The sequence below is a fragment of the Vanessa tameamea genome, chromosome 2, assembly GCF_037043105.1.
Source record: "Vanessa tameamea isolate UH-Manoa-2023 chromosome 2, ilVanTame1 primary haplotype, whole genome shotgun sequence".
Classification (NCBI taxonomy): Eukaryota; Metazoa; Arthropoda; class Insecta; order Lepidoptera; family Nymphalidae; genus Vanessa; species Vanessa tameamea.
In genome coordinates, this window is record NC_087310.1 from 1,915,602 (window position 1) to 1,940,599 (window position 24,998).

General features: G+C 32.8%; 2 protein-coding genes across 3 annotated transcripts in view; one reads left to right on the forward strand and one right to left on the reverse strand.

The window, feature by feature from the left end:
* Nucleotides 1-354: 354 nt before the first annotated feature.
* The window catches only part of LOC113398288 (RING-box protein 2-like), a 35,556-nt gene continuing 10,912 nt past the window's right edge, over nt 355-24,998 (reverse strand). The window contains exon 2 of the mRNA XM_026636954.2: nt 355-664. Coding sequence (XP_026492739.1) covers nt 483-664 — 182 coding nt within the window. The 3' untranslated portion in view covers nt 355-482. The remainder of the gene's footprint in view (nt 665-24,998) is intronic.
* LOC113398285 (facilitated trehalose transporter Tret1-like) lies at nt 17,792-23,543 on the forward strand. 2 transcript variants are annotated; one of them, XM_026636951.2, is made up of 4 exons: nt 17,792-18,273; nt 21,070-21,528; nt 22,052-22,165; nt 22,273-23,543. In XM_026636951.2, the coding sequence occupies exons 1-4, from the start codon at nt 18,199-18,201 to the stop codon at nt 23,530-23,532; spliced, it is 1,908 nt and encodes a 635-aa protein (XP_026492736.2). In that variant the 5' UTR covers nt 17,792-18,198; the 3' UTR covers nt 23,533-23,543. The 2 variants fall into 2 exon arrangements, with proteins under 2 accessions (XP_026492736.2, XP_026492737.2); XM_026636952.2 differs by lacking the exon at nt 17,792-18,273 and adding an exon at nt 20,855-20,967.

Genomic DNA, 24,998 nt, shown 5'->3' on the forward strand with positions numbered 1-24,998 from the left:
AACTTATATATACGCCTTACTCGTGTTTTTAGTAAATATTCATATAATCATATCATAAATAGATTTACGATCATAATTTTACGATCATAATTTGTTTAATTTATCGTGATCTAATAGGAATGTATGTCTTGTAGTCATTATATTGTTATCGAGTAACATAGTTTAACTAACCGTCGTCAGCAGATTGATGATGTACGTACCACGTGTAATGCAGAACCCTGCTATTTTTAGTACCACATAAGTGAGTAACCTCGGTCCTCATCTACAAGCAAGGTTTTTCTAGACTTCGCGAGTGTAAATACTTGTCTATTTTAAACATTAAGTCATTCTACTGCCTCAATAAAAAAACATTACTTTTAAATATAGTGGTTTATTGATCAGTTAATTTGTAATACAAAAAAAATATTTACAATGTACGAGACAAATTAATATGGAGCATGCTTATAATTGGAGATTATTTGTTTTGTCACAATGGACAATTTTTATTTGCCCATCCGTTGAATGGACCACTCCTGCTGACACAATGGACAACGGTTATTTTGCTTTACCCAGAGCGACATGCAGCAAAAGTGGAAGCTGTGGTTACACTCGCCCCAGACAACCACGCAATCTTGCTTGCCGTACGAGTCCTTTTTGCTCTCGCCCTGGCATCTTAGACAGGCGTCTGTGAACAAAATTATAAGAATAGTAATATTTATATTTAACGTCACAATGCGCTTTTTTTTAAGAGTTTATATGTAATATATGGGTATCATAAATATGAGACACTTTTTAAAATTTTGAGCAAATTGTTATAAAAAGTGGATCAAATCAATACTTATAAAATACTTGTAATATAATGATTGTGATCTGATTATTGCGTTATTTCACGAGAACTTCAGGTGAAATTTCAGATGAACAAATTTATTCAGGTATTGAAAATTACCAAATTGAAATTTAGAAGCAAGCCAAGACTAAGAAATTGTTCATTGGTCTTTCATATTACTTGTAATCCAACGAAAGGTTTGCCAAGGTTTGCGTCTTTATGTATTTTCTAAATCATAAATTAATTAAACGACCTCAAAAAGACAAGGGAAAAATCTTCAAAACGAAAATATTTGAAATTGATTACGTTTTATTCAAATTTTATATTATATATTTTACTACAAAGTCAGAGGATTCGATGTCTTTTTTTCTTAGTTTTAAAACGGACTCATAAGGACGCGCTACACTCACGATCTACCAGTCTAAATTGAGAAGAATATCTTGCATTCTATAAAACAATCCTGTGATCATATATTTAATATTAATATTATTTAATTATTAAACAGAAACATAGATTATGGAGCAAATATTCATACAGGCTTTATTTGTTTGCATTTAGAATACAATAATTGAAGCTACTATATATTTATTATATATAAATACATAAAATGCAAATATGACATTTGCGTCGAATTATTCTGAAATAGACAATGCGATATCAGTCACGAAAGACAAGACAGCGTTGCGTTATAAAATTTCCACTTTAATAGCTAAATTACGCGATAACTAACACTCATATTATATTCTATTGCGTATTATTTAAACGATAATTTAATTCCTAATTAAAAACTTTACTTAAGATTGCTGTAAACATCGTTAAGTTGTTTAAATGTGCATTATGCATTTCGTAAACAGTATTGTTAATGCAGAAATGCAATACGAACATGTCGATATGACAATTATGTGTATTCTACAATTATATGTGTATATATATTATACAGTGTTTAAATAGCCACATAATTATATATAATGCGAAACTTAATTGAAAATCATTTTTATTAAATATATTATTTGTCTTACAATAATGATAATCTAAGTAATTTTATTATTTATATTTTATATTTATTTTATCGATAAGTAACTTTCACATTAAAACAGGCTGTAAGAAAGGAAATTAAGCTTGCGTTATATTTATTGGTGTGCTGTTTATTTTTCGACTAAAACTGTAATATGGGGAAGACAGATTTGTACGGGTTTCTGATTAAAAAGTCCCTAGCTGACAACGTTGTGGAAATCTCCAGTGTGTCGAACAGGGTAGCGTACCGCATTGTAAAGCTCACGAGAGGTACAGCCTCAAGGTGGTGCAAGCGTACGCACCGACCTCGACACACTCGGACGATGAAGTGGAGGAAATGTTCGATGACATATCGAGGGTCCTCCACACCACGAAAACCCACTACAACGTTGTCATGGGGGACTTCAACGCTAAAGTGGGAGTACAGAATTGTAGCGAATCGGTAGTAGGACCCCATGGATTTGGAAGCAGAAATCATAGGGGGCAAATGCTTGTCAACTTCCTCGAACGGGAAGGGCTCTTTTTGATGAACTCCTTCTTCAAGAAGCAGCCCCAAAGGAAGTACAAAGCCCCGACACTATGACCAAAAATGAGATCGACTTCATCATGACGGACAAAAGGCACATATTCAGAGACGTCTCAGTGCTCAACAGGTTCAATACCGGTAGTGATCACCGACTTGTCCGAGGCTTTCTGAATATCAATTTTAAGGCCGAGCGCGTCCGTCTGATGAAGTCTACACTCCGACCAACCCTGCTCCAAACCATTACGGGATCTGAAACGTTCCAGTCAAATCTGGAAAACCGATTCGCTGCAGTGAAAACCACAACAGACGTTAACCAGAACCTCGATAATGTAGTTCGAATTCTCAGGGAAGAAGGCACGAGATTTTGTAGCCTGCAGCGTAAGGGCAGAAAGTCCAAACTTTCGGAAGAGACTTTAGGGCTAATGAAGAAACGACGTGAAAACCCACCTGTCACTTCGTCAGAGAAACGGCAACTAAATCAAGATTCATTGATCAGCAAGCGCGTACGACACGACCTCGAGTGCTCCAATAATCGTACGATTGAAAGAGCCATCGAGCAGAATCGGGAGTCTAAGGTGTTCGTACAATCTCTTGGAAGGAGCCACCTGACGAAGTTGACCACAGCAAGTGGAGAAGTCGTTTCTTCCAAGCCGGCAGTTCTTTCGGAAGTAGAGGACTTCTAGGGCCGGTTATACGCATCGCATGCATCTCAACCTGATCCCGAAAATGAAGATCCTAGAGCTACATTAACACGCCATTTCACCGAAGACCTGCCAGAAGTCAGTATTGGCGAAATCGAGACTGCTCTTAAACAGCTTAAAAATGGAAAAGCCCAGAAAAACAGAGTTATTGAAAGCAGGAAGTAAACCGGTACTGAGGGAGCTCCAGAAGCTTTTTAACTTTGTCCTCTTCGAAGGGAGAACTCCGGAGGCGTGGAGCAGAAGTGTGGTCGTCCTGTTCTTCAAAAAGGGAGACAAGACCCTGCTGAAGAACTATCGACCCATAACCCTACTGAGCCACGTCTATAAGCTGTTTTCAAGAGTGATCACGAACCGTCTTGCCCGAAGATTCGATGAATTCCAACCCCCAGAACAGTATATACACAACAATAATAATTAAGTATTCTATGCTGAATATCTATCTATTTTATATATATTATTATTATTTGGTTATAAGGGAACGAATAAGTAACGTTTCTTTAAGTTTATCTTAAGTCAGAAAGTAAAAACTAAAAACGGTAATAAGCGGTTTAATTTAACGCCCGTGACCCAGAGACAGTACTTGTGTACAACAACTAAGGGCGACGACCTTCAAAAGCCGCCGTAATTACTATCGCCTGCATCAATTCTACAATTATTTTTGTAATAGGGGTATGAATTAAAAATATCTTCGAGTCGAGGAAAAACAGGTGATTTAAATAACATTTTCATTTTATTTATAGATTCACAGCGATATTGAATTACTTATGAGATGTTCTATGCAAGTTTTCGAATTGTTACACAGCTAACGCTGAATTAACCTTAGGAGTCTTAAAAAATATATTCAAAACCATTATGTTATTTGCGAAGCATATTCTCCAATTAATAATTAATCCTTATTTAGGCAAACATGTTAGTTCTGCGACACGTTGTCTGATAACTGGCTGTATCAATAAAATGTTGACTTTGGCAGTTACAATTTTATCTATGTATCACAATAAAATTTCTATTCATATTTCTCATTTATAGCATATCTATTTAAAATAATAAATAAATAAATAAAACTTATAAAACAAATAAGTATTTTTTGCTAGTGATAGACCAATGATCGTGTGGAGCTGCCATTAAATATTTTCTTGCTAAGCGCAATTCTCATTTTCTTTATAAATAAATTATACTCGTGCGAAGCCGGGGCGGATCGCTTGTTTTGTATATTTTTCATCATAATATAATTATTCTTTGTTCAACTGGTATTATGTCTTTGCATAAATTGTGCAAGTAAATAATAATACATATAGCCTATTCCAATGGAAGGAAAAAAGATAAACAAACCATATATATATATATGTATTTCATGCGATTCGCTAATAACTAAGCTTTATTGTGCTAAGAGTTTATGATTAGTATATCTTTATTTTTAATACAACACTATTACACTTAACTGCTTATTTCCACTTAAATTTTACTTCCAAAATTCTGATAAAAGTTTCGTCGAAGTTTAAAACGCCATTTTTTTTTTGCAAATCCATAGTGAATATCATAGTTTAGTCAAGCTCCCGACCAATGATAATTGATATCGCGTCAATTTGCTGTCAAATGTTTATTTGGCTTTTATCCTGTTATGGTTGGAATAGAGTGTAAAGTTTACCAGTCCTTAGAGTATTTTTAGAAGTACTCTTTTTAGACACTGAGTTTATTGGAATATGTTCTTAAAAGTCCATTAAACCCCCCCCTTCCCCCATATCTTAAATTCAGCTACTGATATTATATATTTTTAAATAATAAAATTTAGAACTAGCTTAGTAAACTGAACGGACAAAATGTTATAATGTATTTGATTAAGCCAAATATAGAGTATATAATTGAAAAAAAAAATGAACTAAAACTACTACTGATTCTGAAAAAACTAAGTGAGTAATTTAATTTTTACAATTATTGTTCACTTACATTATTATTTGAAACGGTCTGAAAAAAGTCCCATTTTAAGGTGAAGAATCTAGAAATGTTCTTTAAGATTGTTTTGCCCATTTTAAACATTTTCAACGCTTATTGGAGTTCAGGTGCAGGAGTTGTATTATACCGCGTACAGTTAGTAAACATAAATAACACAAAAACAATTTTATGTTTTTTCCTGCTATAAATGCGTACGACACTTTGCTTGAATAATTTTAGATATAGCTATATAAAGTTGAGAAGCGACAATTCTAAATAATATTTCCTTAAATCGACCCCTTAGTAAAAGGTTAGGTCGAAGGTTATAAGCCCTTTTATGCAAAACAAAGATCGTATCGATATCTGTTGCATTATATTCAACTGTACAATACCATACGACATTTTACTGAGGAAGTAAATAAAATATATCAAGTGAGCCCGGTCTACGTCGGTTAATCTTCTTATTTTGTTAACCGCAAATGCTACTGTCTTATGACAAATAGATACTAAGGAAAATTAAGGAGTAGACTATATCATTTTAATAACCTAAAATATAAGCCAAGTCATTTATAAAAATGAGGAATAGAAATGGCCCAAGAATTAACCCTGAGCGACTCCTAATTTACAGGAGACTTGGAATATCTTACTTTATACATTAACATTCTGAATTGAGCTACTGATTCCTAATAACAAAGACAAAATATTTCAGAAACTTTACTTCCATACCTACTGTCGTTTCCTGACAAAATAAAACGAAATATCATTTCGACAATAAGATTTTTTTCTGTTTATTGTACGTTCGTTTGGTAAAAAAGACATTTTAAAAAAATATACGATAATTGTAAAAAATATCAATAAAATGTTTATAAAATTATATAGCAACAAAGAATATAGCATACGTGTCCCTTGTTCAACAACAGGTACAAGGGAGCGGTGGCATAAGAGAGCCTCATGGGATATGCCGTCACGGCATACGAGTCGAAATTATACCAATAAATGTTTAAATGTTTTACATCAACAATATTGAAAGCAGAAGATAAAAAAGACAGTTATTTAAGCATATTACTAACATTGAACACGTCGCTAAATGAACCTATGCATCGTCATACCGAATACGTTTATTTTGAGGTATCCGAAAACACCGTCCGGTGTTTTATGATTGGCGCAAAACATTCATCAAACATTTTTTGTTTGTTTTTGAACGCAGGAAATAGTCTAGATATATCATACATTAACTTTTTTATGGATCAAATATGTATTTATTTTAAATAAGCTATTGCAAGAGAAAATGCGAAAAATAACAGAGAATCAAATCAAAATATACTTTATTCAAGTAGGCTTTTACAAGCACTTTTGAATCGTCATTTAACAAACTATATTAAGTGAAGCTACCATCGGTTCGGAATGTAGATTCTACCGAGAAGAACCGGCATAAAACTCAGTAGTTACTCTTTTTCAACATTTAAAAATACAGTCACGTTAGTTAAATACAATTATATATGTATGTAATATATCCTGCCTGGAAGTCAACAAGCACTAACTCTACACTTTATAAAAAGGCACCTTCATAATTAAAAAAATATCGTATCAACTGCATTTGATATTTGTAAATCTATATCGAAAAATCTAAATAAACTCATCGAAAACCTTATAGACATATAATATGTCAATAGATATATTTACATATGTCAACAAAGTGCTTTTTACGCTTAGAAAGCGAAAGTAAACCACAAGATATGTTTTTGTAAATCTTGAAGATTACGTAGTTTTCTATTTCTAATGATTGTACATAATATGAACACCAGTAGCTTCAATATTCTACATTTAATGTACAGGTTTAACAAACACTAATATATATTTCATTGAAGTTACATATACTTCTTTCGGCGCGTTATTAAAAGGACACAAAAACTACACGATGAAGTTGAACTACCAAGTAATGTGTCGAGTCGCTCTACATACATAACTTCACAACTTTTACAATTTATATATATACAAATTTAAATTATAAATGTATGTACTTAATATTCATTATTATTTTAATGCAATTTATTATTTGCATTAAAACCTATTTTTATTACGCCGTAGATGTACACGCCTCTTTTTCGTTTATACAGAACACTTTAAAAAATACTATGAAATTATCTAAGCCAAGGAAAATTAAAAAAAGAAAGGCAGTAACAACAAATGCCTGCTTTCAAGCTTTTACTAATATTCTCTTCCATTGAGGTTTGTGTAGGAGTAGAGACAACAATCGCCCAAGGGGTCAGGAATCAGGACCGACATTACTTTCACATCGCTGTCTTTGAATTTCTGATTCTGAATATATATAGTAGCCGACGAGGATGCACGTTTTAACAAATATGTTGTCACAAAAAATTTGCCGTATCAGAGTTTTTTTCGTTTTGTTTTTACGAAATCTATTGAACCTTCTAAGTGTATTTTCAAATATTTACGCACAATACCAATAACGAGTATATTCTAAGTAATTGACGTCATTCTAAAACTACAATTTGCTCTTTAAACAACATTAGATTGTTTTATTATATTACTATTAATATACCGAGAAATGTAAGTGTGTATGTACGACGCTGTGTGTATGTGTGACGGTGAGTTTATGGCTGTGTGATTTTAACTATGTACTTAAATAATTTCCAGACTGTTAATACCATCAAAAAAATGATGTGGCCGTGACTAGACCCCGTCTGTTGTGTAATATCGAAATTTATGATTTTTGTAAGAATTACTTTATTCAATCTAATCAATAAATACGAATTAAAATAAATAGCAGAACAGATTTTTCGTAAATAGAATAAATATATAATACATGGAAAAGGCAGTGAGTGGCGAAGGTGGCGAAGGGAGGGGGGGCATAACAGCATAAGAGTGTCATGCCGTTTACCGTCAAGGCATACGAGTCATGCCCCCAATACCCAATAATAAAGGAAATTTCACATAAAAAAACACATTGTATTTTTATGGGTAAAAAGGGAATATAACAAACTAGTTATATTACAGTCAACCAATGCAGGCGATGATGAAAATAATTTCGTAAATGTGAAATATTTGAATTAGTTAAGCATTACAGTTTTGCTGAAGCATCCGTCGGCCGCACGTCGGCAAATATTTAACTAAATACGGACGGTAAAGTGCGAGGAAGACAGAACGATCCTGCGGTCAGTGATTGTCTATTTCTAGACTTATGATTTTATCCACGTGACAGGCTTTCGTCTTGGGTCACTATAGAACAGTAGCTTTGTCTCTTTCTAGAAAATGTTTGATTTTGTAAGGCCACGGCTGAGTCCAATCTTTATGTCTATGGCCCGTCTTGAATGCAAGCACAAGGTGATTGATCTAGAACGTTTATTAATAGAATAAAATATTATACCGGGCCGTCACCATGTATTTATTTTTATAGCGAGTGAATGCACCAGACTATTGTGTAGAATATGTCAAAAATGTTACTTGTATTTTATAGTTCTTTTTTTTTTTAATTTTCCATTTATAAATGGAATTTTATCATCTTGAGATAGGCCATTTTAGGCGTGTATCAAAATAATGTTCTACAAAAATTAATAAGCTGGTTGAATTGCTCTAGATTTAAACGAAGTCATTATGCAAATGTTAGTCATAGTAAGCTTGTTTGGATTAAATTATTAATGTCACAAATGAAATTGTTTTTGCCTTGTACACGCATTGAGACAATTTGATTCGAGTAAATTAAATATCGAAGGAACCACAATTTATACTTTCACACAAGAACATGCACCTAAATACATATACACGCAACATGTGTGTGTGCACTGTACACACTGTAAAATGTTGTAATTGTGTGAGGAATACATGTTTGTGTTTGAGAATTATTCAGGCTCGTCAGTTGTATCAAACCTTACTGAAAACATAAACAATGATACTCGATTATTTTTACAGATAACTATGATTACATCCACTCCTAAATTTGTATTCATCACACACTATTGTTAACACACGTTGAAATTATTTGAATAAATTTCAGCTAACAAAGAGAAGGAACAATATTTTTCAATAATACGTTATGTTTGGATTATTAATTTTCATGGAAATAATATTGAAACACAAAGATTATATTGGAAAAAAATGTTTTCAATCGGTTATACGTTTAATAATACCAGAAAATGTTGGTGACAGCTGCAGCTTCGCCACACCGTTGGTTTGTGCACATTTCAACCAGTACTTTTCCATTAAAACCTTGGCGCATCCATAATTCTAAGTTTATGAATCGAATTAAAGGGACAAGCATGTACGTCTCTTGCGTGTACACAAAAATGTTTTATGAACGTATGTAGCAGTTTCTTTTTTTTTAAATTGCTCTTAAATAAAAAAAAATGCCTTTGTTTGTATGCGTGTCTTCTCTGCATTGTGGTGTTTACAAATAAAGATCTATTCTAAATAATTTAAAGAAACGAACTCCTTAATCTATTTCCACGTTAAAAGTTTATAAGATATATAATTCGTTGTTGTATTAAATTGAAAAAACTATTTATTCTTGTAATTGCACGTCCCATATTGTGCATGATTGTGGGGCACGTTGTATGCGTGTGTGTGCGACAGAATTTTCAATAAGGTATTCCATGTCGCCCGTATATAGCATTTGTAATTTGAAGAATGCCATTAAGCTGATGTATTGAAAATTGATCATGTAATGTTTAATTTATATTAAAGATATATAATAGGATGAATGTAGAAACAAAACAAATAAAACTAACGACCTTACTTATAAATAATTATTTGGCTCATTCTGACATCATTGGTTTGACATTCGAAAGAAAAAGACAGCGTTGCTTGTGACTTAAACCGAATTTATAGGCGAACCGTATAGATATCAGATCACGAAAGCATCACTTTTAATTATCGATGTGCTTAAACAAATATAATATTAATCTCACGAACATTGATATATCTAATACATAAGAATAGCTGAAATTAAAAATATGACGAATATATGTATATTTTGGGTAATTAAGAATGCATTATATTACAGATGACGTAGGTTTGAATATAAATTATTTAAAAACGAACTACTTTACTTATAATACGTGATTAGTAAAGTAATGCTGTGTCCCACTTTCCAATGTCATATCAAATAATGTCAGAAAGAGATAAAAACAGTTTTTAACTTAACACCCGATATGCATCGATTATAAGTCAGACCGAAAGTTCTTAAGCAAAACGTAAAAAAAAAAGATGAAATAATTACTTATACATCCTGTTAATATAGTTGAATTATTTTAGTATTATGTATTACTAATATTATAAATGCGAATGTAACTCTGCCTGTTACCTCACTTCTCGCTTCACGCTTAAAGCGCTGAAATGATTTACATGAAATTTGGTATGAAGTAGAGTCCCGGGGAAAGACTTTTCTTTATTTTTATTTTATAGGTGCCAAGTGCAGGAGGTTCACCTGATGGAAAGTGACTACCGCCGCCCATGGACATCTGCAACACCAGGGAGCTTGCGGGTGGTACATAGGTTACTTTTTTAATTCATCCCACGAGGGGGTACAATGGGGGTGACGGTTTGTGTGCTATAGGTAAAGATTTATAAATTACGCGCGGACAAAGCCGCAGATCAGCTAGTTTAATACAAGTCTCAGATATAAAAACAGCGTCATAGTAGAATTACTAAATATAAAATGTTTCAGAAATAACTTAACCGCTTCCGTGTCATATTACCGTTTACAGCGAAGCGCATCGCGTCAATATCATTTGAAGGCTTTAAAATATTTCAATGAACATCAAATTTGTGTTTAATTATTAACTGATAATGATAACAGTTTGCATTTCATTGCGTCGAGCAATAACAAAATCGGTCAAAAAATATTTACGATCGTAAAAAACGCTATCACAAAAATAATTCGATAATATTGATTCAATTTATCGTGTTTTATCGATAATTTTAAAAAGAGTATTCAGACCTAATTTCATACGAGCGAATATGTAAAAAAGTTGAGAAAGAATTGAATGATAAACATAAATTTAACTATGCTTTCATTTCTTACTAGTTCTCCGCCGCGAATTTACCCGCGTGTAAAGGGGAGGGGACGCTTGTGACAGGTGTTAAGTACCCTATGTCTTTCTCCGCACCTAAGACATGCCCTGTGTGCAAAATTTAATGCTGATCGGTTGAGCATTTAAGACTTGAAACAAACTCATGTTCGCAATTGTAATATCAGTTAGGATTTATGAACGGATAATATAAAATGTACCGTTAAATAGTTAGCAAATAAACATTCGAAAGCTGGACTCCTCGTTTTAAGGAGATCGTTTGAAGCTTATAGATTATAGACACATGTGTCAGAATTTCATTTGAAACATGCAGGTTTTCTAACGACATTAACTTCGAGCACGATATTAATTGTAAACAAATTCATCGCTAATTTGTTATTGCGCGTTATTAAATCCGCGATATTCGTTTAGGATTCACGAATTGAAGCCACAGGCCACATCGTTTCTAGAGAATGAACATTTAAAAAACGCGTTATAATTTCATGGTCAAGCAGTGCAATACCAATTACGAGTTTTGTTAAATGATGCTGTTTGACCTTCCAGCTTATGTAAGCGTACCTAAGAATATGTAAGGACGGACATTGACACCTGAGAATCTACAGCCAACTCTACCTGGCGTCATATACCTACATTATGGACGTTACCGAAATATTTTATAACAAGAATACTTATTAAGCATTTCTTTTATTATACACTGGAGACGAACTATTTAAATCAAAGAAAATTATTCTGCTACTCAGTGGTTACTGTAAAAATCGATATTATTAGTCATGTCTGTCTTTGTCTTAGCCAGGAGAAGGGGATACAAAGAAGACTCGGGCAAAGCAACTCCGTAAATGCATTGGGCGCTTCACCGATAATGGTCAAATGGTGCTTTAGAAGGGCTCTTAGAAATCTCTTTTGCGGCGGCGCTTTAAATACATAAGACGGCCGATATTGCAGTTACCTATAAATGTTGTTCAGAATGGTTAATAAATAATGCTGTCCTCACATTCCGAACCACAAAACAGTGCTTAGAGATAAATCAGTATTCAAATAAACACCGCTTGAACACTTTTATAAGAAAGACCGTATGTAACTTGCTTTCCAGAAATGTTATGGTCGGGAATAAAATTTGGGATGTATATAATACAAGTTTCCGTCCGCGGCTTCGATCGTTAATCTCATTCAGATCAGCCTTTCAGCCGTTCTGGCGTGATTGAGTAACAAACATCCGGTTCATCCAAACTATCGCATATTTAATTTTATTAATAAGATGTTTAAAATACAACATTCTGCGGTGAACTTTGAAATGCAAATCAATATATACCTAATCTCACACATACTTCAATCGTCCTTTTAATAATTGCGGCACATTCAGCGCCGGCGAGCCCGACATACCCCTCCTGACCTTAATGACCTTTATTATACCTCACATTTAATTTTATTTGCTTAATTTCTCTGTTTTCCCTGCCCGTGTCCCAATCTATTTGGTGTCGGTGCGGCCTGCCTTTCCCTTCCAGTCTCCTCTAATATTCGTCATCTTATCTTTCACATCCATCCATCTGATATCCCTCCACACACACTCAGGTGTAAATATACATAATAAAATTACTAATGATATACTTTCCGGTTTTAAACGGATGATTTCGAATACAAAGTACTAGTTATATTTGAATGACTGTTTACATTTGTAACTATGTATAACTAAACATTTACCTAGGTGTTATTTATATACGAAATCAATTTCATACAAAAATACCTTGACCGACTCTCGGGCCATACATCGTCTTGGCTAGTTTGAGACGTACAAATTTACGTTCTATGTGTCATATATATGAAGACCATCGAGACGTTTTGATCCACTCGTTAGAACCTTAACAGAATATTGCAGGTTCAAACAAGGGCACTTACTTAATATTCATCGTGCATATATCAGATGAAAATCGGTCACATTTTTATAACAATACGCTGGAAAATCATTGTAGATTAAGCTCCTCAAAAAAAGCCTAGCAATAACATTTACTGGCCCTTATATATTTTTAAAGGGTCAAAATGTACGCATAATTTTCATGACAGACACTTAGAAAACTGTTAAGTGGTGTTCAGTGGAAGTATCATTTTAATTCGTTGTGAGTTGAGGTTCAGTCATAAAATTTGGTAGTTCTCCCTCAGGTGGCAATCGCTGTAAACAGTTTTTACAAAATTCAATACCCAATGGAGGTCGCCTTCTTTGGGTTTTGAATTTGAGTTTTGGATGGATTGAGGATAGTAAAATTATTCTCTATTAATCTTACAGAAACGATTCTACCGATGCAGGTGTACGCTTGCTGACACAAGAGATAAAGAATTCTAAAACTGGCAGACGGGATTTAGGTGAAAAATAAAAAAAAAACCCTATAACCTCGCAATATAAAAATAAAAAAAAATTAATACAATATTTTGATTTGGTTTTGATATTGAGTGTTCTTTTTAACTTAATTTTGAACGTTACACTGCAAAAATATTTGAATTTTTAAAATATAATATTTTTATTAAAGGAAAATAAACCTGAAAAAAACATGTTCTTTCAAAAATCAAAAACCCAAATAATTTTAAACAAATAATAACTTTTTACTTTACATTTTTTTACACAATCGGAGGTATATTTATTGTACGATTTCTCCAATAGCTTTGAATATTTTCAATAGCACTGTTTTGATTTTTTTCACCAGCTTTATATTTCATTTATACTTACGAATATTTTTGGTCTTTTTTTTTAAAGCTGTTATTAGAATAATCAAGCAAAAACCGTACTTATACATTGTTCATAGAGTACGTAACGGTAGTGTGGTGTGTTGTAATTTTTATTTCCTCTCAAGTGGAAATTTTTAATCAGTATTTTATCTGCATTCATTGATAAGATAAGACACTCCTGTTTAAGTGAGACGCGTGACACATAAGCATCTGCACATTAATATGATAATAAATTATCTTTTATCGCAGCGTCTCGGAAATAAACCAAAACTGTGACGTTATTATTTACGAAATTATAAATTATATGCAAAAATATTCCCCTATAAAAGAGCATCGAATGGTTTTAAAATTATCTATCTACCCGCGTGTGGGAGGGGGTGGGGAGCTCGTGTATGGTTATTTGCATTTTTCCGGGTTAAAGTTACCTACGTTCTATTACAAACTATAGTATATCCCTATGCCAAACTGAATTCAGATCCGTTTAGCTGTTCCAAACTTTCGCATTAATAATATTAAGTAAGATATAAATTAATGTGCCGTAAAAATAGCTAGTAACGTTGTACAGCTGGTGTTTAATTAAACAATTATTTATCTACTAACAGTAAAAAAAAAAAAGTATTTATCTCTTTCTATCTCATTGATTTAAAGTTATGATAGAAGAAGAAACAACATTGTTTAACCAATCACCCCCTTAACAACAATTAGAAAAGGCGTATTTGTCTCAAATAAACAAATACCTTACCAATCATTTTGCCGAAAACATATATGAAAAATTCTGTAAAAAAATTAACGTTTGTCAAAAACGATAATGAATCGTTAAGACAAATCTCAAGACAGATTAGTTGATGGATAACGTCGAAGATAATACAATAATAATGATTAATGTTACAGATATGATCATTTGACAATGCAGCGGCTTATTACGGCGGCGACACACGAGGAACTGCACATTTCGTCAAAGAACTTTCGAGAACTCCGTCGGGACTCGCCTACTGGCGATAGTAATATTCCACTGGTTTTTTACTTTTGGAGTTTACGCATGTGTGAGTCAGTGAATGTATGTTGTGTCGACGTCTTTACCAGCACCGAGCATTAATGACGTAACATAATTTTTGAAATAAAAACCATTGTCTTGGGAGATAAAATTAAATAACTGAATATGAAAATAGTCTACCTTCCATTTTCTCGTGTAGCTGAGCTAATTGTAGACCTGGCCGCTTCTTATCAGAATTTAAACCGTAATTATTCTCTTAATTGTGAAATTGATCCAAAACTTTGTTAAACGACGCTTATATGAGGATAGAAAATTATAATAAATAAAAGTGATGTAATTGTAACAGCTAAAGCATCCTCTTCTATAATTTAATGTTATATACAAATACAGGAACAGGACAATAGTACAGGAAAAACAGATTTATATTTTAAAGTTTAGAGTCGATTTGAGTCGTCTATGACGCACTAACGTTTGACGTGACCAACGCAATGTTCCTTGTTTGAATGTGTGCATTACGAGTTCGGAGGCGGGGCAGGCGAACGGAGCTTTTGGCATGGCACGTCTCTATTTCCAACGTGTCGTGCGCGCGTGACGATGAACACGCAGTACACGCGCATCAGCCTTGCACTCGACACGCTTAATCAAGATCAACAATGTGGTCAAAAATTTTTAATAAGTTCTAAACACACGACACAAAACGACATTGACACAAAGAATTTCATGATTTCCGTATTATTATACACGTCATGAGACGCAATCAAGATTTCATTTAGAGTAGGAAGATATCTGTACGCGTTTCGTCTTAAAGAATTGCATTTAATTATTACTATTACGTTTTCTTCCTGATCGTGACGTCAGAATTCCACTAAAGTTACCTAGTGACTGTTTATCAGTCGTTATCATGAAACAACGCTTATTCCTTATGTCGAGATGTGTCCTAATCAAACAGCGTCGACTGATTCGTTGAATGTAGTTTCGAAAATATAGGGTTGTAAATGAAATGTTGCTAGGTGCAAAAAAAAGCATAAATACAGTTTCATTTGGTCATATTAGCATAAATGTTTTTCAAAGTTAATTGATATAAGATCGAATATTTCTATTTTCGTTTCGTTTAATCAGACAACTATTAAATGCTTATTTTACGTTATTAATTTGATTTTTTTTTAAATTATTGTTTTTGTAATAATTATATTTATGACAGTATTCCCAACTATCAGCAGCAGCCCTAGGCAAGGACACACTTAAGGAGTGAACGCAGATTGTTTAACAGGTCTGGCGAGTGTCGCGGTCGTTGTGACGTAGGCCCGACCCGCCCACATTTTTATACTATCTTTATATCATAAAACCGCAGATAGAAATCACACAGATAGATATTTCCAGTAATTCAAATACTTAAAGGCTGATTAAAGTATTTAAAAAACTGCTAAACTAATTGATTTTACCTTTTAAGTACAAGTTAATCTTTACAAAACAAAATAACTATGATGACACTGTAAAATATGGGTCTGTCTTGTCTGAAAATTACAATATAAATAATAATAACATATAAACTTACAATTAAGACTAATTAGAATATCATTAACTCTATTAGAGTGTTTTTAAAGTCTAAATATTCAGAATATCTTAGTCAGAAATACAGCAAAACAACTTTGTAGTGTAATTGTACTTAAATTTAAAAATGTTGAGTTTTATAATTGCTTTCAATGTAACAAAATAAAGCAAAGCAAACAAAACTACGCGTAAATAAAATAAATATAATTCAGAGAACATTATGGAAATACTAACCATTTTTTTTAAATGGTGACCTAATCTGGCTATTTTAATAACTTTTAAATTGCATATAATTAAAATTAAAATATAATAAAAAGGGAAAGACCCAAGCTAATATCACTTTGAAATCTTTATATAGAGAAGAATCAAATAACACTAAAGAGTATTTAAAGAGACAGATTAAATAAAAAAACGGACGAATTTAAGAATCTCAAGACGTAAACGTATTTAGTCACTGGACCAATCGCACATATTCAAATCGAATGCAAATATTTTAAAAACGAATGTAAAAACTACGCTTTGACGAATCAGTTTTTTTATTATATATATTATATAAGTATTATAATTGCAAATTGGTTAACGTTTTCGATCCCTGCTTCGTTTTTAGATTCGAAACCTTGATAGGTATCCATTCATTTCATGAGTAAAATTATAGGTATCCTATAATTTTACTCATGAAACAACTAACGCTAAGTTTTATTCAATTCGTTTAAGTTTATCGTTCAAGAAAACTGTTCAAACTTATATGTTACATAAAACATAGTATGATCATATGTAAACGTACGAAAAAAATCTAGCTGAAACATATTCTTATCTAACAAAAAGGAACGATCTGCCGTATACTATACTGAAGGCCAGGCAAGGTTATCGAGTCAGGATAATACATTTTTATTAAAAGAATAAATAATAGGAAATAGTAATAACAAAAATGTTCTATCTATTTATATCTATTATATTATTTATGTAATATCGAATAGAAATTATCTGAGCTGTACTTTAAATAGTTCTTAATTTTAATACATAGCGCTAACATAACTATGTTGTTATTAAGACTACTTCAGTTAAACACGAGTTGCTTTTCCTTATGTAATGCACTTAAATATTATAACTAGTGTCCTGTTATTATTTATAATTCCCATTTATTACCTATGTATATAATTTGGATTAAATTATATGATAAAATAACAAATTGCGTGATAGTATTCAACGATAGAGTCAATTTATATTAATAAATTATTCATAAATATTAAATGCACAATCACGCGCTATATGAAAGATCCCCAAAACCGAACTATAGTTGAACTGTTAACAGAACTGAATATATAAAACATTCAATTCAGGTGCAGTCTTGATAGTTTTCGTGTGTGTGCACTCACACTGAAAAAGGTTCACCCACATGGAAAAGCAATATAACGATAAGGGGGGCGAAGGGGGCGCGAGCGGGACGGGGGAGGCGGCAGTCGCACCGAGCGTTGCCAACCTTCTATAAAACTCTGCGCTGCCATCTGCAAGTTTCAATAGATAACTTGAGTTCTAAAGAATACGGTACGCGCTGCCAACATTTACGTTTGTAGTTGTTCAACTTTGAAAAAAAAAACTGAATGTTGTTCAACCTTGCAAAATTGTGGCGCGAAATACATTTATTTTAAATGATTGCGATTACTTTATCGAATAAAGTGTACGAGCACAACAAACTCGCGTTATTTTCTGGTGGTTCGTTAACTGTGTCAAATCGAACCTAATAGACGTTCTCGTATGCTCGCAAGAAGCCAGTAACGAAACGACTTGAATCAAATTAATGAACTTAGTGGTATGTGTATGTGACTTTAATAAGTGAAGTTAACGGACTTGTGACGTAAAAAACGTTTATTTCACAAATTGACTTTAAAGTGTTTTGATATAAGCACTTGATCAAGATGAGCTTCAATAAGAATAACCCCAACCCAATGGGGAAAATAATGGGATATCTCAAGCAGCTCTCCACCGAAATGGTAAGTGTATATTTCTATAAAGCGTCCGATCGCAAATCATTCGCAGTATATTTTATATGAATAATTAAAAAAATATATTATGAAGTACATTTTATTTTTGAATCAATAACATCTGGTCTTATATGGAAAAATATTTTCAGAAGTATAATTATATGAAAAATTTGTAGTAGTTTCCAGAAAGCTCTGGAAATTAATGTGCGGTATTTACGGTGGTGTGCCGGTCAGAACTGCGGCGAACGTTTAAAGCCGTTGCCCGGCAACCATTATCATCAACAATATACATTAAATCAATACTGAATAAGGATGTTAAATTCGCTGTTAATGTTGCAATTCTATATCTCTGCATTAATAAAATAATATCGAAAATAGTTTTATTTTTTTTAGTTTTTGTTATGAATGGCGGGAAATAGAAAGAAAAATGTTTGTCAAATTTCGTCAAATCGCTTTTGACATTTATAATATTGAATTTTATATACTATTAAGAAGTATAATTAATTAGGAATAACTTTGCCGATTTATACGGATAATAGAATGTCATAGCTGTAACGACCTTGTAAGGTCGGCATTCATTAAAACTTAAGTCCAGTCACACACCGACTCTTTTTTTTGAGACCTGTTGCAATTTAATTTACAAAAAAAAGCGCTAAAATACTTGAAGTTATTATAATTAAATTTGATATAAGCACATTGTAATGAGGATCATCAAATTAAAAAAAAACATATTTTTAGGCTGATTGAATTAAATTACAAAGTACGCTTAATACTGAAATCTAAGTTATTTTAACTTAACATATAAAATTAAATAGTGGCGCTATCTTGCGGAAACACACACATTTAACAAAGACTCGATATATCGTAGTAAACCAACCAGAATCATTTGTTTCACAAGGATTTCGCTAGATGGCATTAGTTGTTGCTCTGCCAGACAGCCCTAAGTGTAATAAAGAATATATTATGTATATATCCTATTAGTAAATAAGTAATGTAATAAATTTTTCAAAATGCAAAAATTATTTATTTAACTTTATATCCAATTCTCAAATGCCTAGCATGCATTGCAAAATTTAATTCCATATGACTGGCGCGCCAACAGTTCTACGTTGTTGGTATATGAGAGAATTTTTCGTTCCAGAAATGCATACGGCACAGAGAAATAGCTATTTATGTATATTGGATTTTACAGACGCTAATTTGGAACTAAGTTAATTCCTTTTATATTATTACTGTCTCTATAAGAGTAAAATTTAAAGCAAAAAATGTTTATAATAAAATTGTATACGCCACTGAATAAATAATCAGCGATTTAAAAGATTATGTTTATGTTATGTTATGATATAAAAGAGATAATTAATATGTCGGACTTTCCTTATATAAGTGTGTTAAAAATAAACTTACTCCGTCTAATGGAACAAAACTAGACCATAAAACGGTCCCGCTGCACGGTTATGGTCAAGGCATGGCGTCCTCGGTCCTACCCTACGATACTGATATATAACAAGATCAAGGGCAGCCATTGATATTATTAGAAAAGCTATTTGAGAAAAAAAACGTAACATATGTATTGTATAAAACAAATTATGCATTGTGTAGCATTTATGTATAAAAAAGATTAATAAAATTAAATGCACAGTAAAAACTCCTTGAATCTCTTGAATGTAGGTATTTATTGTGTGATGCGGACTAGGCAGTACGCACGTGTTACTTTTCTTGACCCTTACAAGTGAAGGTTTAATATCGATAAGGAGACAATTATTCTTATTCCTCATAAACTATAATTACGTAAAAGATCTAGAAAAATGTAAAATAAATAAACAAATGAACCAGAGCGTTTAATGTGTTAAGTAAATAATGCACTAATTAAACAATCACTAATATTGTATGCATATTAAACAATTGTTTCCCAAATAAATAAATACATGATAGATATGTGACCTCTTTATTGAAATGACATTAGGCAAATACTCATTTGGCATCCTTTATTTTTTTTATCTGTGGCATATTATGTATTGAAAATTATGGTTGATTTTTTTAAGGTGAACTATTAAACGAATACGGAACAGTGGCCAATAATAATTATAACACTTTTGATCATGATTTACAGGTAATAAGATTGTTGATCTTTACATGTCAGTAGAGATCAACAACCTAAAAATAATACTGCGATTAAAAAATTTAAACATATCTCGTCTCATATGTACGGTATGGACATTTCATAAATTAAAAAACACTTTCTTGAACGTTGTTTATACGGACGTTAAAGGCGAACCTCATTATAATGGTACGACAACTATCCGATAACATCAACAATCGAACGAATAAAATATAACAATACGAACCACATCGAGAGAGTTTTATTTGAATTGACCATTGTCAGTTGAGCTAATATTATGAATGAAGTTATAGTTTTCGATGTCGTCGTGTCTATAACAAGGCGATGGAGTTAAATTTTTCTCGAAATGTATCATTAGGTTATCGAGAACATGCTTTAGTCATATGGACACTTTAAGTGGTCAATAAGCAATGTTTTCTCTATCTGACCCCAGACTCCTTAGGGTTACAATTCTTATCGTTATGACTGTCTTACGTACATAAGATAATGGGTTATAATAAATGGGACTTGTTTGCGGATGTTTTATTCAGTATCGAATGTTTAGTGAACTTATTTGACCATTTGTTATTGACCGAGTTGTATAAGTGAGTTCTAATAAATTTGCAGGCGATCCAATTATTATTTATATTATTAGACGAGTATCGTATGTTCTTAATATTAAAATTGGATTAATTGTTTTGTTACAGGGAGCCAGCGAACAAAGCCGTCGTGGGCAGCAGGACGAGGAACGATTGTATCGTTCCCGCGGCCCGAAATACGCAAGAGTTCCATCAAAGCCCACGCTTTCTGCATCTACGACTTGCACATCTCTAGCAACGTCCTGCGGCTCTCAAGGGACACTTGTTCCTAACTACGCCACTATTCCAGAGATTGTATCAACGGAAAGCAGTAGTGAGGACGAACAAGATTCTTTCGAAAAAACACGTCGTCATTTCCAACAGCTTCGCCAAATCAGTCTAGGGAACGAATTCAAATATAAAATGGAGATGGAAATTAAAAGCGCTAAGGAAGAAAATTTACGCAATTCTATACCTTTTGTGAAACAACTAAGTACAGAGAGTAATAGAGTTAAAACTGATTACACAATCAATGGAGACACCCAACCCTATGGACCAACAACGCAGCGACTCTACCTATGGACCCAGGTTAGTTTCTTTATTGAGACATTAATTTTGGTATAGTTTAACAAAACACAAATATCCACATTTCTAAAATAATAATTATTTCCATTTTGAAAAGACAAGTAATATAAAAAATGCTCAATGCATTTATTTACTACTTCAATAATCCTCATTTAGTTATCAAGCTTTTAATTTTCTAGTTAAAATATTTCCTAAAGGAATGTGGGCGGAGAAACTCTTGTAACTCGATGTAGGTACAATAATGTTTGTATAACTAGGGATAGGTTAAGCTACGGACATAAAAATACTTATGTACACGCCGTGTAAGCCTTTATAAAAGTTCGAATCGCCCACTGAACTTCAGAACTTTCCGGTTTAAGTTAACGTTGCTACGTTTTGTTCCGGAAAGAGAATTAAATATATAATAGTATCAAGTATATATAAATAATGTCGAAAAATGAAATATTTGAGGTGATGCGTTTGTTTAAAATAGTATTTATATTTTTTATGAAGATTAATTATTATTATTTTTACGTTATTGTTACAGATTTTCGCAGCATTTGCTGTATCAATGGGCTCTCTAATTGTGGGCTTCTCATCTGGCTACACTTCACCAGCACTTCCTAGTATGAACAGGACACTCACTATTACAAATGAAGAGGTAAATTAACAATTAAATATTAACGTTGATTTAATGATTTTTTCAATAAAAATACCTGTGAACTCTTTTAGATTAATGAAAATAATAATATTTAATTTTGTTTACAGAATAGTTGGATTGGAGGACTAATGCCGCTGGCTGCACTGGTGGGCGGCATTGCTGGCGGTCCCCTGATTGAATACATAGGAAGACGATTGACGATTATGTGTACGGCATTGCCATTCTTCTTGGGTTGGATGCTTATTGCGAATGCCATGAACGTTTATATGGTATTAGCTGGAAGAGCTCTTTGTGGTGTATGCGTTGGCATAGGAAGTCTTGCATTCCCTGTCTATCTCGGCGAAACAATTCAACCGGAAGTCCGCGGAGCTTTAGGACTTTTACCTACCGCTTTTGGTAATACAGGTATACTTCTAGCATTTTTTGCTGGAACATACTTAAATTGGTCACATCTAGCATTCCTTGGCGCTGCTTTACCAGTTCCATTCTTTTTATTGATGATTTTAACTCCTGAGACCCCGAGATGGTATGTCACAAAAGGGCGAGCGGAAGATGCAAGAAAAGCCCTGCAATGGTTGAGAGGAAAGAATATAAATATCGATAAGGAAATGAGAGATTTGACGCGTTCTCAAGCTGAATCTGATCTTACGTCCACTGGTAACGCTTTCGGACAGCTATTTTCAAGAAAATACCTTCCGGCCGTTTTAATTTCTCTTGGTTTGATGCTGTTTCAACAATTAAGTGGAATCAATGCAGTCATTTTCTACGCATCGACAATATTTCAAATGGCCGGTAGCAGTCTCGATGAAAACTTATGCAGTATCATTATAGGTATTGTAAACTTCATATCAACGTTCATCGCGACGGCCATTATCGATCGTCTCGGCAGAAAAATGCTACTCTACATTTCATCTGTATCAATGATCGTCACCTTAGTAGCTCTGGGATCATACTTTTATGTAAGAGAAGTTGGAACAGATGTCAGTAGCTACGGGTGGTTACCTCTGGCTTGTCTTGTAATCTATGTCTTGGGATTCTCCATCGGTTTCGGTCCCATTCCATGGTTGATGTTGGGAGAAATCTTACCATCAAGAATACGCGGTACAGCTGCTTCAATGGCAACTGGCTTCAACTGGACATGCACATTTATCGTGACTAAATCCTTCCACAACATTATAGCCGCAATCAACATGTACGGCACAGTCTGGTTATTTGCCGTATTGTGTGTGATTGGATTATTTTTCGTCATTTTCTTCGTACCCGAGACTCGGGGTAAGAGTTTGGAAGAGATCGAGAAGAAACTTACTGGTGGTTCAAGAAGAGTACGTAATTTGAACAGCAACAAGTCAAATCAAAATGGTTGTTAATTTATAAATTATTCATAGTAAAAAACAGCGTCTATAAACGCGTCATACATTCCTGAGTGCAGAGAGTGTCTGTGTTGTCCGCTATATAGATAATATTAGTAGATGCAAAAGGGGGGGTTGATTTGTGTGGCTGAATGAACTGGTAACGTGATATTTCGTTGACTGATTGAAATTGTTGTTCGAATCAATGTTGAAAGACTGATTTGGATTTTATTCAATACGTGTAGTTTGTAAATATGAGCATTGTGTAAGTAAGAGATAGTTCCTTTTATATTTACAAGTAAACTAGCGTTTAGAAGATAATAATTATAAAATAATATAATTATTTATATTCAATCGGCCCAGTACTTTTTAAGGTACATAATTATGTTTACTCATTAACGCAATAGGTTAGTCTAGTTATATAAATTATTTTTGTAGCAAATGATCTGTAGCTAATACATTAACGTTGATCATGACAAGATATATTTAAAACCAAATTATAAATAATACATATTTTTGTGATGTAGAAAGTAAACTACGATATTACTATGTAGTAAATTCTTAGCTTAAGAATTCACTTTAGTGCGTTTTCGTATATTACGGAGGCCATATTTATTTTAAAATAAAATACAAAACTAACTAATGTTTTTTAAAACATCTTTTTATTAAAATAGCCCTAACCTTTCTTATCCTTTACAACCAAAATATCTTGAGTAGTATTTTTGAAAACAGATTCTAATATTAACCAGTAATATCTTAAGTCTTAAGTTTATTTATGAATCATTTAAGTACAAGTATTTAACTAATATTAAAATAACGAGTAACGATACTATTTGTAGGCGATTTCATAAATCTATAATAATAAATGAGAAATCACTTTGTGTTCCCTAACTGCAAAATCGTCTAAACCTATCCAGAAAACTCAACGAGTTTCCGAGACGGTTTAAAATAAGTACATGAAACAAAATGTCTGCCGACGGTTTTTTTTTGTTAATTAATATTTTGAATCAGTTTTATTTGGACATAATGAAGATTAATTACTAGATCTTAATTAAAGTCAATGACAAAAAACCCCTATTTAATATAGAGAAGCATAAACATAGGTTCACGTGAACACAAACGAAACACTTCAGACTGCAGACTTAAGGTGAACCGGCAAAAGAAATATAATATGAAAAATGTTATACTAGAATAATTAATCACGTGGTTTTACTTCTTTATATATAGAACTAGAACAATTCAATGGAGCAAAAATTTTAATGTTTGGATCTCCTTGAACGGTCCCATACTGTATAAAATAAAAAAGTCGATGATGTCAATGGACGCACTTAGCGTACATTTTTAATTAATTATAATATTATGTATATTTTAGATCAACTTTATTTTGACATGACTTACTTCCTTGAAGTATGTCTGATAATATTTAATGATTATATTAGTAAGAAAAATGTTTATCAGTAAAACAATTAGCGAATAACATGTGA